The sequence below is a fragment of the Heloderma suspectum genome, chromosome 1 (assembly GCF_057233095.1).
Source record: "Heloderma suspectum isolate Gila_16-S chromosome 1, 16-S_ref, whole genome shotgun sequence".
In the NCBI taxonomy this organism is placed as follows: domain Eukaryota; kingdom Metazoa; phylum Chordata; class Lepidosauria; order Squamata; family Helodermatidae; genus Heloderma; species Heloderma suspectum.
In genome coordinates, this window is record NC_139458.1 from 159,137,099 (window position 1) to 159,154,497 (window position 17,399).

The 17,399-nt window shown below is 44.6% G+C and overlaps 1 protein-coding gene across 1 annotated transcript in view; it reads right to left on the reverse strand.

Annotated features, from left to right (window-relative positions):
* Nucleotides 1–17,399, reverse strand: part of DPP10 (dipeptidyl peptidase like 10) — a 561,648-nt gene that overhangs the window by 93,267 nt on the left and 450,982 nt on the right. Inside the window, exons 8-10 of the mRNA XM_084808348.1 lie at nucleotides 9,767–9,887; nucleotides 6,942–7,096; nucleotides 4,187–4,284 (exon numbers count right to left, since the gene is read on the reverse strand). Coding sequence (XP_084664474.1) covers nucleotides 4,187–4,284; nucleotides 6,942–7,096; nucleotides 9,767–9,887 — 374 coding nt within the window. The remainder of the gene's footprint in view (nucleotides 1–4,186; nucleotides 4,285–6,941; nucleotides 7,097–9,766; nucleotides 9,888–17,399) is intronic.

Here is a 17,399-nt window from a genome sequence, read left to right on the forward strand (position 1 = left end):
CTGTCAGGTTTCCTGATCCCCCCGGCACACACGCTCAGGCAATCTGACACCGGACACCCAAATCAGTGAGATTTCTTTTTTTGCTGGGAATCCCATGGCAAAAGCTTAATGGTTACACTCTTCAGAAATCATATAGCTGATGGTCAGTAGCTATATGTAATTCAGTAAAAGGAAAGGTTCCTCCTGTGCAAGCACCACCGGGTCATTACTGACCCCTAGAGGGACGCCGCTTGCACTGGCATTTTCATGGCAGACTGTAGAGGGGTGGTTTGCCATTGCCTTCCCCAGTCTTGACTACCTTTCCCCCAGCAAGCTGGGTACTCATTTTACCGACCTCGGAAGGATGGAGGGCTGAGTCAACCTGAGCCAGTTACCCAAGACCCAGCTTCCGCTGGAATTGAACTCAGGTTGTGGAGAGAGTTTCGGTTGCAATACTGCCGCCTACCACTCTGCGCCACACGAGGCTTCTTCAGTAACTCTATGTAATTCCAGAACAATCCAAAGCTAAACACTACTACTGTGACTGAGATCCTCATCAACATGGTTTCTCTATGGCCATCTCCACAGTTCTGAACACAAGGGAAGGGACTCTGGATTCCTGGGTACCTAACCCAAACAATCCTTTCATGGAGTTCCAACCCTGGACATGGCAAGTGAATGATTCCTGGAATGAACCCAATGGATAACTTCTTGAAAGGTCTAAGCAACCCACACCCATAGAGAGTCCAACTTTGAATCTTTTGTTGATAACTCCAGGCTACATGGTCAAGGCCCATCAAGATCAAGGAAAGGGCACACCCACACATGTAAGGAGTTCCAGGCCACTGCTTTCGTATTGGCAACTCCATGCTGCATGAGTTCTGGCAGAGGGAAGTCCAGAAGTTGTAGATCAAACCCAGCCTGCCGTACACTGAGCTGACTACAAACACAGACACACAATCCACAGTATCAAGAGTTCAAGTCTATGAAAAGCCTCACAGTACTTTTCATGGCAAGTCCTTAACAATCCAAAGTTCCAGTCCATGTGCAGAGTGCCTCCAAAAGCCCAGGTGATGATGGATCCAAACAAAGAAGGCTTCGGGCAATGAAGATGAGATATTCCTAGCAAAGGCTCTTCACCTTTGCATCAGCTTAAAAGGGAAGGCGTGACTGTAGGACACCACCTCCAGATCCCTCGACAGACAAGGGCCTTTGACCTTTCAGCAAGGCCCCTGTCTAAACAGAGTGGCAATGCTCGGCCCTCCAGCAGTGATGCTTCAACCCGGGCGACCCTACTGCAAACCCCACCCCACATCTGTCAGGTTCTCACGGACAGCTTCCAGCTGCCCCGCTTGCCAAGGCCAGACCAGCAGGTGGACAGGGAGTTGGGTGACTCCCCCAGCTCTGCTCTGATAACACTGACAGAGACAAGCTCACACAGACTCTGACGTTCCAGAAACTGAATAGGCCCAAGCAGTTCCAGGCTACTTCTAATTAGGGATGTACGAATCCCTTACCTGGTTCCCTAGCCTATCACATAGGGGACGCCATTTGCATCCCTGCTTTAGCCATGATAGGCTACGTAAATATATATGTAGCCTATCACAGGCTAGCGTAGGGACACAAATGGCAGCCACTACAACAGCCACCATTTGCGGCTGCAGCAGCCTGGCAGCGGCCGGAGCCGTCACCGCTGCCGCTGCTTCATCCACCGCCGCCACATCTGTCACCAGGTAAGTCTGTCCTGGGGGGATTCCGTGGGGTGGAGGGGTGGCGGGAGGCCATTCCGCCATGGACTCCGGGCGGGAAGTGGATTCTTTAGAATTCTTTAGAATCTGGCCTCACTGGAGTCCGTGGTGGAATTCTCCACCATCCCTAGCCACCATTTGCGTCCTTGCCAAGCCGTGATAGGCTACATAAGTATCTACATAGCCTATCACGGCAAAAGGCAGGGATGCAAATGGCAGCCACTACGCCATTTGCGTGCCTGCCTTTTGCCATGATAGGCTACATAGATACTTACGTAGCCTATCACAGCTTGGCAGGGACACAAATGGCGTAGCAGCCACCATTTGCGTCCCTGTGGAGGCTGTGATAGGCTACGTATATATTTACGTTGCCTATCATGGCAAAAGGCAGGGACGCAAATGGCATAGAGGCTGCCATTTGCATCCCTGCCTTTTGCAGTGATAGGCTATGTAAATATATATGTAGCCTATCACAGCCTCTGCAGGGATGCAAGTGGTGGCCACTATGGTGGCTGCCATTTGTGGCCGGCACAGCCCAGCAGTGGACAGAAGTCCGGCTGTGGCAGCCCCGGCTGGCAGCTCCACGGAGACGCTGCAGAGCAGAGCCGGCCGGGGAGGATTCCGGGGGGAGGGACGGAGCGCCTCCGCCCACCGCGGATGCCCCAGATTGGAAAGGTAAGTATATTTCATACATCCCCAACATAGCCTATCACCAAAAAGAGCAGGGGTGCAAATGGAGTCAGCTACGCCATTTGCATCCCTGCTCTTTGCTGTGATAGGCTATGCAAATATTTATGTAGCCTATCACCGAAAAGAGCAGGGACGCAAATGGTGTCAGCTACGCTGGACGCCATTTGCGTCCGCAGTCTGGGGCAGTGGGCGGATGGCAGCGGACAGACCCAGACCAGCTGGCAGCAGGTAGGGTCCGTCCAGGGAGAATTTCAGGGGGTGGTGGGGGGAATAGTCTGTTCTGCCATGGACTCCGGACTCATTGGCATCCATGGCAGATTTCTCTGCCATCACTAATCATTAGCCCCATCTCTTCTTTGGGTCTGGACACCTGGTTGCCCCCCTCACACCTGCTACAGGGCTTGCGGGGAAGTAATGGTATTATAAGCATTTGCATTAGAGACAATATGTATCCACAATCACCCCTCAGAAATTGCAAGACTCTGCGAAAGGGTCTCAACGCTGAATAATGACAACCAGAGATGAGCCAAAATTTCTCAGAAGATACTTTTTCTCAGAAAAGTTCTGAGATTTTTGTTTTGTTACCACACCCCACCTCACCCAGATATAAAAGGCCACAGAATTTTCTTCAGATTTTACTCTCCTTAATTTTTCTGAGTGTGGTAGCTGCCTTCCCTCTCTTCCCTAGAATGATGCTAGGTATGGGGCATTGTGAAGGATGCAAAGTGAGGCCAGGCTGCCAGTATAGTTAATGCTGTTCTCACTGGCAGTGGCAGTGGGAAAAAAGACAAACCCCCTTAGGAAAAAAGAAAGATCTTCTTGTGCCACAGCTCCTGCCAATGGTGAGCTCTACTTGTGAGAATCTGTTGGATAATTTATCCTCCCCCTGGAGAAATGTGGTGAAATTGTTCACCCATCCATTTTCCTTCTGTGTCTCAGTCAGCACCCTATAAAGTTCCATTCTGTGAGGCTGAGCCTGCCCATATCCTTTAAGCCATCTGTGTGTGTTATCTTGTGCTGCCTTTGGTCTCAAGGCTCAAACATAAACTGGGATACTTGGTCTAAGTGATCTGAGGTGAGTGACTGTTCAGGTGCCTGGGAAGACTGTCCTAGCCAGCTTGTGATTAGGTAATGAGGATCACCTTTGATTTTGCCAGAGGCTGGAGTATATAACCAGGGGGGCTACAACTGCTCTTGTCTTGGGTTGCAATTGTTTCTGTTTGGCCCAGTTTTATTGAAGTATCTATCTATCAATCACATTTTATACTGCCCAATTTTGCCTTGTAAGTACTGTTTCCAAAGTTGTTGTTTTTTTATTCTATTTGGCCTTTTTGTTGTACTTGTTCCCTTTTCTTCTTTTGTAAATAAACTTACCACCTATCCTATTTGAATGTGTGTGCTTTATTCCAATTGGCCTTGGTACTACGTCCAGAGTTTTCCTCTTGGCTATTACTGCTGCTTAAGGTTTCAGGCCTGGGGCTTTCAAATAGAGGGTGCTGGCTTGGGCCCTTGTTTCACAAGTGCTAAGGGTGTCCTGTAAGGTCTGAGAGTCTCCTGGCTCAGGCTGAGTTGGACGGAAGGGATGGTGGCAGCCTATCTTGCTGGGTTGGTAGTGTTCAATCCGAGCAACCTTTTGTCCTTGCCTACAGTGTTTGGTGTTAAAGGCACCACCACACCTTCCTCTCTTCACAGTCATTTGGAAGCATGCTAAGACCTCATAGGCCATTTGCACAGAGCTCTAGTTAAATATCAGGTTCCAATGTCCTTACCTTGATTTAAAGCTATCTGGTGGCATGAGTTCCAATGTATGTGTTAGTCCATATAGATTGACTACATATAGCTTTACGGTTGGATTCATTTCACCTGCCTTTAAGAAGAATAGATGAGAAAGTGTAATATGTATCTGTAAAGTCACAGAAGAACCGTGGCAACACATGCATCAAACTACATAAAACATGGATCCACCCAGCTATCCAATAATTACTCAGACAACATACATTAGTTGGCTTCATTTGTCCTGACTAGGGAATAGACGAATCTGTCAAACTTGATTTCACCCATTTTTTCACTTTTAAGTGCATTCTGCCTCATTTGCATGTTGGACTTTGATTATATTTTTTGTCCACACAAAAACTTGTACAGATTTTTCATAATTTTTTTTTTAAAACACACACACATTTTTGTACTCATTTAAAAAATGTGAAAACTTTTTTGTGCCCCTTTGTAAGCATATACATTTTTAAAGCAAGTTTGCAAAGAATAAGCATTTTTGGTGATTTTTTTTTCAAAAATATACATATTATAACATATATATTTTTGTGCACCTGTTTTTGAAAAGTATGTATTGCTTCCATGTGCATTTTGGGGTTTGAACTGCAGGCTTTGGAAATGTATGATTTTGATGGCAAACTGCATTTGGTTTTAGGTTTGGGAAGTGCACATTTTGTAAGTTCGCATTAAAATGCAAACCCAACAAATTTCTCACCCATCCCAAGTCTTGTCAATTGACTTGTGTCCAGCCTTATGCCCTGTGGTATAAGGCAATGAGTTAGCATACACAGTTTCCTGCAGGCCAGCTGGACTGTATTATGTTCACAAAGTGAAAATATTTCAGATTTAGAACATAGATTTGTAGGGTGAAGAGGTGTTCACCTTTTACCTAAAATGTAATAATGCTATATTAATGGTGCAATCCTATGCATGTTTAGACAGAAAAACAGGCCTACAACTCCCAACATGCTGGGAGTTGTAGGCCAAGCATGCATAGGACTGTGACTTAAGTTATTTAAAACAATTGTTTCACAGGCAGGCTATTTCCCCCCCCCCTTTTTTTTTTTTAGTCTGGAGAAAACTAATGCTACTACACACTAAAAACATTTTCAAAGTGAAAACAGGGTTTCAAAGTGTGCAAAAAGCACCTTCAAAAACATCCTGTGGGGTTTTTCATTTGTTTGCAGGTGGATATGCTGCCACTTTGTGCATTTTTCTTCTTCACTGGGTGATTCTAGCTGATCACGAATCATGTAGGTGTAATCAGGCATAATCCAATTGTGTCTGCCCATAGATGGAATGTCATCCACCAGCGAAGCACTTGCCCCCCACCCCTGCAGCCTCCTGGGCCTCCTGAAATCTTCTTGGGGAGGGGAGAGTTGGGGGGCCCTCCAGAGCAGATTTTAGAGCAAATGGCAAAGGAGATAACTGGGAAGTCCCATTGTGCCAGCAGATATCTGCATGCAGAACATTGGACTGCACCCATCTCCAGGATGTACCTAGCTTCTAATATGAGTTTGCCTATGATTGCTCTACTGGCTGTGCTCTGCAGCATCTTCCGCTCCATTTTTTCTGTCTCAGACTGAATCCAAGCTGAAGTGCCGCCTTTGCTCTTGAGTGTGACCTGGGCATCCCTATAAGCCTCTACTCTCCACCCCCACCCCCCGTGAGCTGTTCCCTTCCCGTCGAATTACATATCTGACAGAGGAAGTACTGAGGTCTCACTGTTCCAAGAACTCTCTCCCTTCTTGCTACCTGGAACTCTTTAAGGGCAGCATCCTAGGAACCAGAGACGCCGGGAAGGTAATTTTCCCATTGGATGTGAGTCCACCGCCAGTGCCAAGTAAATAAGTGGGAAGGGAAATGGGTTTGCAGTAAACTGGGAAATCATGGGGGATTGTGGGCTTACTGTAGGATTTTAAAGGAGGTATCTGGACACGTGATTATGTCATTGAAAGTACAGGAAGGTCAGAATTTGCTATTGGGTTTGATTAAAAAAACAAGCTATTCACTGATTCTTTAAACAAAAATAATTTGCTTACAGGGAATTATTTTTGGAAAATAATTTGGTTTGCAGCCCAATTCTGAACTGAGTTGGAGAGAGCTGAATCATTACTAATTGATTGCAGCGGGAGAGTTAAACACTTGCCTAACTTTCTTCCATTTAAATAAATGAGACATAACAATGCTTAACTCACTGTAACCCTGCTATTTCTGCACAGCTATCTAAAACCTTAATTAAGCACATGCAGACAGAAGCTATTCCAGTTAACTGTTGACAAAGTTAAGCACAGATATCTATGGGAAAAAATAAGTATGCACTCAACTTTTCCACTGAAATGAATAGGCCAAAGATAATTCATTTTTGGCAATATTGTACCAGCATTTTCATTTATATTTTCATTTTCCACTCAAAAAGGCCCATGGGCCTTATATGAAACTGTGACATTAATACGTATCAGGTCACAATGTCTTCTAACTAAATATTTCTTAACAAACAATGAGCTAAGCTTTTTGTAACTTTCTGAGGAAAACTAAATACTAATATCTATTTTTTAAAAAACACATGTCGATAAGAATGGTTTTTCTTCTTCTTCTTGAAATAAGACCTTTGGGATACAATCCTATATGGCCTTAGTTGGGAGTAACTTCCACTGAAAATCATGATACTTCTAAGTAGACATGTATAGGACTGCACTTCTGGGAACATTATAAACCATATATAAGTGAAGATTGTATGTAAAGTTTTCTTACCTTTGGATATGGATACTGCTTTCCTCTGGGATACAGAAACCCGGTAAAACGAGGAATAACCATGTTTGGTACTAATGAGTCATTTATCATGAGAAATGCCAGCCTCTCTCCATCAGGTGACCACCAATGAGTAATGTGAGAATGAAGCAGCTCCTCTGGGGGGAAAAGCGTTCTTAAAACCCATGAAATTAGCAATTGTCATACATAATTCAGAACCAAAGATCCCAATCCACTATCAGTTAACAACATTCACAAAACCATTTGCAATAACTTTACTTCTGTTTGGAATCCCACTGAAGGTCATTTGGTACCGTTTTACATACACAGCTTGTTGCTGGTTGCAACTTCCTACCTTATGCTGCTAAAAAATAAAACAAAGATTTTTGTGAACCGCCCAGAGAGCTTCAGCTATTGGGCGGTATAGAAATAAATAAATAAATAAATAAATAAATAAATGAGCAAACAAACATGGCTACATTCATTTGTAGCAGTTAACAACACAGTCATCAGATTGGTAGATAAATTGAAAGCTTACATATGCCAGTTGCTTTGTATATTTAACAACATCAAAATATTAGAAAGACTTAGACACCAGATTTTTGGAGGGGAAAGATGGTAGCAATTTGCTGGAAATGGCTAGCTCTCTTTTCATATACTCAGGAAATCCAAAGTGAGATATGGCAAGGAGGAATGAAAAATGTTAATTAGGATGGCCGTCACTCTGTATGAGCCATAGCTTCTCAAAGCTTATCTGTATAACCCGTCAAAAGGCAGATCATGGAATAGAGATTCATCCTGTACTGGATGGGGTTACACTACCCCTGAAGACTCAGGCTCAGGCTCTAAACGTACTTCTCCACTTGGCCTTGAACCTGGATGTCCAGGTCTGGGCAGTGGCCAGGAATGTTTTTGTGGGTCTGAGGCTACTGTGCCAACTGTACTTGTTCCTAGATCCCATTTGGACTACTGTGATACGCTCTACATGGAGCTGCCTTTGAAAACTGTTCAGTGACTTCAGCTGATCCAGAATGCTGTGGCCAGACTGTTGAGCAGGGCTAGTTACAGGGAGTATTTTAGTCCCTTGTTACAATACCTTCACTGCCTAGTATCAGCCTGTTTCTGGGCAGAATTCAAAGTGCTAGTTATGACCTATAAAGCCCTATACAGCTTGGGACCAGGCTACCTGAAAGACATCCTTCTCCCATATGAGCCTACCCAGGTCCTAAGATCTTCAGGAGATGCCCTTCTTTCAAAACCACTGCCTTCAGAGGTGCATATCGTGGTGATGCAAAAGAGGGCCTTCTCAGTGGCTGTTCCCTAGCTGTGGAACTCCCTGCTGAGGGAGGCTAGTTTTGCCCCCTCTCTGCTGACCTTCTGCTGACAGGCAAAGAGCTTTTTTTTTCAAGCAGGCCTTTGGTGTGTAAGTGGGTTTGTTGGGTTGGATGCTGTTTTAACTCTATTATTGTTTTGTTTTAATTATGTTTTAATGTATTTGTTTTATTATTGTTTTTATCATGTTTTATTTGTAAGCCATTTTGAATGCCATTTTTCTTGGTAGAAAGGCAGAGTGCAAATCAATTAATTAATTAAATAAATAAATAAATAACCACAGACTACTGTCAGGGGGCTGGTGTGATTCTGTTTTTTGTATCCATCCAGGATAAAGCTGTACATAACCATAATACAATAACTGTGATGCAATACAAAATTAAATGTTATTTTTGTATAAGTAGGTAATAATCAATTTTAGGGATGTGCAAACCCACCCCCATCCACATTCTCTGGGCACCTGCCCAGCCCTTGCCCTTGCTTGCTGGTCCCTGGACCATTTGAGCCCCTCCTGTTCTCGGTGAGCATCCCGCACTAACCCAGGCAGCCTCATCGAGCTCCAGAGTCACCATTTTTTGTCAAATAATAAAATGGCAATCACAAAAATGTACACATTTGCATATGCATGAAAATGCACATTTTCACAAATGCACGTATTTGCATATGTGTGAATATGTGCATTTGTGAAATGCGCATTTTTGCATATATGCAAATATGTGCATTTTGTGATTGCCATTTTAATTTTCAAAGAATGGTGACCATGGACCTTGACAAGGCCACCGGGGTGAGTGTGGGCCGCTTGCTGAGCATGGGCAGGGGGCAAGCAGGGGTAGTAGCTCAGCGAGCAGGATTTGGGGGTGCAAGCAGGGTGGTTTTTCTTGCCAGTTTCCTGGACGGAATCAGGCGCCCATGCCATCCCTAATAATCATATAAAATTACTGCATATATGCAGTGGTGCCATGAGGACATGCCAAGCGGCAGTTGTCCGGGGCCCTGGCAGCCGAATGAGTAGAAGAGCCCTCAAACTCAGGAGGGCTCTCCTATCACATTTTGAAGTAAGTGACAAAATACACATTACCATCTAAAGAGGAGGGTTATGGTAATTACCATTAAGTCCAGAATCTCAAATTACCTAACTGCACCTCTGCCTGTATGCTTGTGAAAAACAAGTAGAATCATTTTCAGGGCTATTACTAAAAATAGAAAAGAAAAAAACTATATTCTTTGTTTCCCCATTCCCATACAATTGTTTCAACCTAAAGCAAGAAAATAAGCAGCATTTTAACAGTTTAAATTATTGCTAACGAAATCTTTGTTTCTTCCATGTGTATAGCCATCCATGCCTTTGTTAAAATTGCAGACTATTTTGCAAGAAAACATTAGAAGTAAAAAGAACAATCAACAGCATTGTTCTAGAATGAATAGGTTTTTCCTGGATAATTTGAACAAGGGTAGACCCTCTGAATTCATAAGAAAGTTGTATCTGTGCAACTTACCTTCATATAACCAGTCTGCAATTCCATTAAATACAATTCCTTCTTTTCCAGAGGATGTCAGTCGCAAAGAGCTACTCTTTACATCAGGCTGGTAGTAGATGTTATTTTCAAAAATATAAATCTAAATTAGGTAAGAAGATAAATATTTCTGTAGACATCAGCAACTATTTTCACATTCAGTGACAGAAACACAATTTCTGCAGAATTCATATTTTTATACTTACATAATTTTTGATTTACTTTGCAAGGTGGGGGAGATGTAATACAGGCCTAAAATCAAATGAACCATCACAGAAAGCAAGGTTGCACCACATCCTAAACCCTGTGTTTACAATATAACATAAAAACATAAAATTTCTCTATGTATTTATCATCTTGCTACTTCCCTTCCTTCCAACAATCTCATAGTTAAAATATACTATTTTCCTCCACATAACAAATGTTGCATTGCTTGTTGCTGTTTCTGAGGAGGTCCTAGCTGCTAGGTAGGATATGGGAGCAGGATTCAACTGAGAGAACACAGCAAAATCACCTTCTGCATGCAGAGAGGCTATTACATAGTTTACCTAGGGAGGTGGTGGGCTCTCCCACACTGGAGGCATTCAAGACGAGGCTGGACAGCCATCTGTCAGGGATGCTCTGACTTGGATTCCTGCATTGAGCAGGGGGTTCGACTCGATGGCTTTATAGGCCCCTTCCAACCCTTCTATTCTATTCTATTCTATTCTATTCTATTCTATTCTAGTTCCTTGGAAATCCTACAACTTATGTTATTGCTCCCAGCTGCACAAGGCCCTGCTCTGGTTACTGCACACTTTACGTCTGTGCTGGATCCCAGTGATGGAACCACTGAGATTACAAGGGGATGGTAGAGTGAGTTGCACTGCCATGGCAGACAGCAGCGGATTGGTGGCAGTGGGAAGACTGGCACTGAAAAGATAGCACTGGGTAAAGAAGCTGTAGCCACTGCCATCTTAATTTCCCAGAATGCCTCTGGGCTTTATGTCAAGGCTCAGAAGCGTTCTTGGAAAATTAAGACCAGGGCTGCAGCTGTGGTGTTCAGAGCTTCTCTTCAGAACATCATGTCCTAAAAAATGCTTATCATCATCATCATCATCATCATCATCATCATCATCATCATCATGAATAAGGATAGTGTCATCAGGGATGGGCACTCGCTCCAGTAGGGGTGTATGAAAGACTTACCTGGTTCTGCTGGGGCCATCCATGGTGGCGGGGAGGCGCTCCATCCTCCCCCCCCTAGAATCCTCCCCAGCCAGCTCCACTCCGTGGCAACTCCACGGAGCCGCCAGCCGGGGCCACCTGCAGCCGGACCTCCGTCCGCTGCTGGGCGGTGGCCGCAAAAGGCAGCCGCCATAACGTCCGCCATTTGTATCCCTGCCATAGCCATGATAGGCTGCATATATATTTATGTAGCCTATCATAGCAAAAGTCAGGGACACAAATGGCAGCCGCTATGCCATTTGCGTCCCTGCCTTTCGCCATGATAGGCTATGTAAATATATATGTAGCATATCATGGCTACCGCAGGGACGTAAATGGGGGCCTCTACGCCATTTGCATCCGCCTGCATTAGCCGTGATAGGCTATGTATATATTTAAGTAGCCTATCACGGCAAAAGACAGGGACGCAAATGGCATCCCTGCGTTAGCCATGATAGGCTACATAGATACTTATGTAGCCTATCATGGCTTGGCAGGGACGCAAATAGCGGCCGGTGTAGCGGCCGCCATTTGCAGCCGCAGCCCGGAAGTGGCCAGAGGACCACCTGGAGCCACCACTGCTGGAGCCGCTGCCGGAGCCGCCACCGCCACCAGGTAGGCTCCGTCCCAGCCTCCCAGGGGGATTCCATGGGGTTGTGGAGGGGATTGCCCTGTTCTGCCATGGACTCCGGGGGGGGGGCAGATTCTTTAGAATCCGGTCTCACTGGAGTTTGTGGTGGAATTCTCCAACATCCCTACTCTCCAGAATTTGCCCCACCATACCAGTTGCTGCTGTCAGTTTTGCTGGGTTCTGTACTGTTTACTACAGATGCCAGATGGAATCATTTAACTTTATGTCTTGCTTTACATTCAAACCCTAATCCAGCCCCCAGGTACAACAGATGATGCACAATGTGTTAATAACTCCAAACCCTGATATTCCCAATGAAGTTGGATAAACTGTTCTGAATATCTGTGCAGCAAAAAGACGGAAAGGTGAACCGATTAACTGCCTTGAGTTCCATGTTTGGTGGAAAGGCAGGATACAACTTAAGTAATTAAGGGCACAATCCTATGGTGATAGGCAGTCGGGGTGGACGAAAGTCACTTACCTGTCCTCGAAGGACGTTCGCGGTGGGGGGAAGCATTTCGCTGCTCCCCCCGCGAAGTTCAGGCCGGGGGGGAGGCTTCCCGCCTTGCCCGGCCGCGGACGCGAAAGTAGGGATGGTGGAGAATTTCTCCCCGAAACTTCGGGGAGCCGAGCGCCAACGTGTTCGGCCCCCTGAACAAGTTTCGGGGAGAAATCCTCCAGCCCCTCCCGCCCCCCGCACCCCCCCCGGGACGGGACTTACCTTCACCGAATGTCCCTCCCAGTGGCTGGTCTGGCCGGTGGTTTGGCAGGTGTTCGAGCGAGGCGGGAGCAGCAGCCGGTCTTTTGACCGGCTGCCGCCGCCGCCATTGCAATGAAAGAAAAAAAAAAAAACTTCCCCTGATAGGCTACGTGACGATTCACGTAGCCTATCACGGCTATATTTGCAAAGTCAGCCGTGATAGGCTACGTGAATCGTCACGTAGCCTGTCACGGGTGACTTAAAAAAAACCCACGCTATTTGCGTTGCCCTTATTTTCGCCGTAGTCTACGTAAACATTTACATAGACTACAGCGACTAAATAAGGAACGCGAATGGCAGCTCCCTATGGGGGCCGCCATTCGCGTACGTGCTTTTTTTTTTTTTAAAGTCACCCGTGATAGGCTACGTGACGATTGACGTAGCCTATCACGGCTGACTTTGCAGATCTAGCCGTGATAGGCTACGTTAATCGTCACATAGCCTATCAGGGGAAGTTTTTTTTTTTACTTTCGCGTTCGCGGCCGGGCGAGGCGAGGCGCCTCCTCCCCGGCCTGAATTTCGGCCGGACGAGGCAGGAAGCCTCCCTCCCCGGCCTAAACTTCATGGGGGGAGCAGCGAAGCGCCTCCCCCCCCACCGCGAACGGCCTTCGACGACAGGTAAGTGACTTTCGTCCACCCCTACGCGAAAGTTAAAAAAAAAAAAAAGCCCCCTGATAGGCTACGTGACGATTCACGTAGCCTATCACGGCTAGATCTGCAAAGTCAGCCATGATAGGCTACATCAATCATCACATAGCCTATCACGGGTGACTTAAAAAAAAAAAAAAAAGCGTGTACGCTAATGGCGGCCCCCATAGGGAGCTGCCATTCCCGTTCCTTATTTGGTCGCTGTAGCCTACGTAAATGTTTACGTAGACTACGGCGAAAATAAGGGCAACGCAAATAGCGTTGCCCTTATTTTCGCCGTAGTCTACATAAATCTTTACGTAGACTACAGCAACCAAATAAGGAACGGGAATGGCGGCTCCCTATTGGGGCCACCATTATCCGTACACACTTTTTTTTTTTTTTTAAAGTCAACCGTGATAGGCTACGTGACGATTGACGTAGCCTATCATGGCTGACTTTGCAAATCTAGCCATGATAGGCTACGTGAATCGTCACGTAGCCTATCAGGGGAAGTTTCTTTTTCTTTTCTTTTATTGCAATGGCGGCGGCAGCAGCCGGTCGAAAGACCGGCTGCCGCTCCCGCCCCGCTCGAACACCCGCCGAACCGCCAGCCGGACCCGCCGCCGGGAGGGACATTCGGCGAAGGTAAGTCCCGTCCCAGCAGGGGGCGGGGGTTGCGGAGGATTTCTCCCCGAAACTTGTTCGGGGGGCCGAACACGTTGGCGCTCGGCCCCCCGAAGTTTCGGGGAGAAATTCTCCGCCAACCCTAATAGGCAGCCGCCGCCAAACTTGGAGGCAGCCACCTATCCAATGCAGGGCAGGAGAAGCATGGAGGGGATTATTCCCTCTGTGCTTCTCCTGCCCTGCATTTGTGGCTAGACAGCCAAAGCCAGAGCAGGGGAGGAGGCTGCTGGATGACTCATAGGATGTGTCGTACTGGCATTTCCACCTTCCCCATCCCGGAACACCCCTGGAATGCCCCACTTTCGGCCACTCTTCAGAGAGTGGTGTGCAGGGCTGCTCTGTGCTGCCTGCAAGGAAGGGGGGGAAGGTTGGTTCCTGGAAAACCGGATGTCCTATGGCCATCTAGCGCTGACTAGTGGCCATAGGATTGCTCCCTAAATAAACATAGAAAACATATACTTGTTTAATTATGTAGAAAAGAAGTGTCTATTCTGGTTTAATATATACAAACATCTTTCTCTTTAGATACTGCCCCCTGCTATTTAATATGTTTGATGGAATCACAGTAATGAAGGCATACACTGAAGCAGTCCTCCAGACATTTTATTTTATCAAGATTAAAGCTGTCACTTGAAAGGTATTTCACACTGGAGTTAATCAGCACTTTGTGACTCAGTTTTCACTGCTATATACTGTATGTAGTTTCAGTAAAAAGGGACTAATAAAAGAGATAATATTTATGCATTAATTTAAATCCCTAGAATTTTGGCAGCTTAGAATTTAAGATCAGCATATACAAATATAATGAATTTACAATAACAAATGCTAAAAATGAACACCTTTAAAAGCTTAACCAATTGACACCAAAAACTATCACAAATATTAAAAGACCTTGTAACACTTTTGGAAAAAATATTATATTTGAGCATAGCTATATTTTCAGGTAACGGGGACCATTTTTAGCCTGCATGCCTGTCTTGTTTTTATTGATTTGTAAGCTGCTCTTGGAGCCTTTGCAGCTGCAGAGCATGGTATAAATGCTTTAAGCAAATAAATAAAATGTACAGCTGTGGAACAGCCATAACAAAATGGCTAGTTTCAGGCATAACAACAAACCGTGGTTCGTTGCTATATGAATGAGCTGCATGATACTTGGGTTGTATGCTTGCCTTCCTCTTCATAAATGAGGGAAGGAGATTCAAACCTATCCATTGTGCAAACTGTTTTTTGTTCAAACCACAGTTTATTAACAAGCTCAAATCAAACCAAGAAGATCATTACGCTTGTCTACATGAGTGTATATCTGGAGATAGTGGTAAGTACTCACTCCCATGGACAGGGAACTATTTGTATAAACCAGCAATGTCCCATCAAATATTTTTTAAGAGGTAAAAAAGGCAATCTTAACCAATTCAATATATTTTTAGAAGATTCAGATCAAGTCGAATGTGATAATTTGGGGAGAGGGGGATCGAAAAAGGCCAGGGATGCTGGTCAATGCATTTAGTTTTCTATTCAATTTTCAACACACAAAGAGCCCTTCAAAAGCAGGTGCTCAGATGACACAAGAAGCTACCAAATACAAAAGGTCTTATCCATTAACTACAACATTGAATCAAGCCTAGAGATGCATGCACAAAGCAGATGCAATGTGCAATAAACCTTCAGATTAGGGTAATGGGATCTAAGAGGAAAAAAAAAACAGACTTGCAAAGAAAAATAAAGCTTAGATTAAGAAAGGTGTGCTATAACTAAAAGGATTGCATATATGCTTAATGTGGACACCTGGGTTGCAATCCAGAGTCCTGATTACCGTGAAGCTTCACATTCTCTTTTTGAGAAAAGCAAACAACAGTGCCCAGGCATTTGACAGTGTGTATATCCAAGCAGCTCCTTCCTCATGTGGGGGCTATGCACATAGGGCTGTGATCCTGTAATTGGATCCTGTGTATTGGATCCCTGATGTATAGACCTTGAAATACCATGCTAAAAATGGTCTCCCTATCGTGAGTGGATAATTTTCCCCTGCATTTTAACCATTCTTATTCCTTCATTCTTTTATTTGTTACAAACCCTTATTATGTCAGCCTCATTCAGACTAGGAATTCATCATTCACTAATCATCTCTTTTTCTGTGTACTTGTAAACAGCCATGAACAGCTGTGTTTTCACAGAACTTGCTTTTTATTATGTACATGGACCATAACCCCATCATAGACAAGAACATAGTGGTAATGTTAAAAAAGAAAATCTTTACACTTCAGATCATCTAATAAGGCACATGTATTTATCACTATCAGTGTATCAGGAAAAGACAAATCCTTCTTGTCCTTTTAACACACACAGCACACACACACACACACACCTACCTATGACCTACCTATAGATCCAATAGACTGGCCTTATTGCCCAGCTGCATGGGTCTTACCCAGATTGTTTGCTCTATTAGCTTGTCCAAAACCCCAGTTTATGAGCAGTATCTCACTCTTGCCTTTTCCTATCTCTATGGAGTTCATCTGCTTTAGTCTTTTGTCACAAATAATTATCATCACTATCATTATTAACATTTATTGACTGCCTTGTTTGCTAAAGGTCATCAAGGCAGCATACAACCATTTAAACCAATGAAAACTTGACACAATGAAGAAGCAATTTAAAAAGAATAAATCTACAAGTCTCTGGCTTGTAATTATTCATGATTAATCATGATGCTGCTCCCTTTCATTGTGTTTGTATTGCTTTTGGTTGTTATTATAGCTGAAATAAGTTTTTAATAGTATATTTTAAGTTGGGGTTTTAATATTGTTATATTTAAACCATTTAGGGATCTTATTATATTAAGCAGTATATAAATATTAATAAAAATAACTACAATATCAAACATTAAAACAACTACATAATTTAAAAGACTAAGGGCGTCTTCACACCCTTTCTAAAAGTCAAGAGGGTGGAGGCCAATTCTTGAGGGACCATATTCCACAGTTTTGGGAGCAGCACAGGAGATAGCCCTTTCACGTGAACCCAACAAATGGGACTCTATGGGTAACGATGTCCTCAAGACAGCTTTTCCTGAAGATCTTAATAACCAGGCAAATTCATAGCCAGACAGGTAGTCCCTTAGACAGCCAGGTCCTAAACTGTTTAAGGCTGTAGAGGATAAAACCAGCACCTTGAACTGAGCCTGGAAAGCAACTGGAAATCAGTGAAAGACTTTCAAGAAAGGTATAACGTGGTCCTGATACTGTGCACTAGTTAGTAGCCTTGCTGCTGCATTTTGCACCAGTTGAAGCTTCTGGACACTCTTCAGTTGTAGCCCATGTAGTGCTCATTGCACTAGTCTAAACATGATATAACCAAGGCATGGATAACTGTTCCCAAGTCAGACCACAGGAAGGGCCGCCACAGCTGGCACATCAAGCATAATTGTGCAAGCACAGTCATTGCAGCCACTGCCACTTCAAGATCTAGGGACAGCATGGCATCAAGGAGCATCCCTAAGCTATGGACCTGGCCCTTCATGGGGAACACAACCCCTTCCAGAACAGATGGAATCTCAATTTCTGAGTCAGGCTTTCTACTGACTAATATCTCCATCTTGTTTCGGTTTAACCTAGCTTGGTCATCCTCATCCAGTCCATTATCAAACCTTGGCAATGTTCAATGATTTTGGCTGCTTCTTTGGTGTTAAGTGACAAAGAGCAATA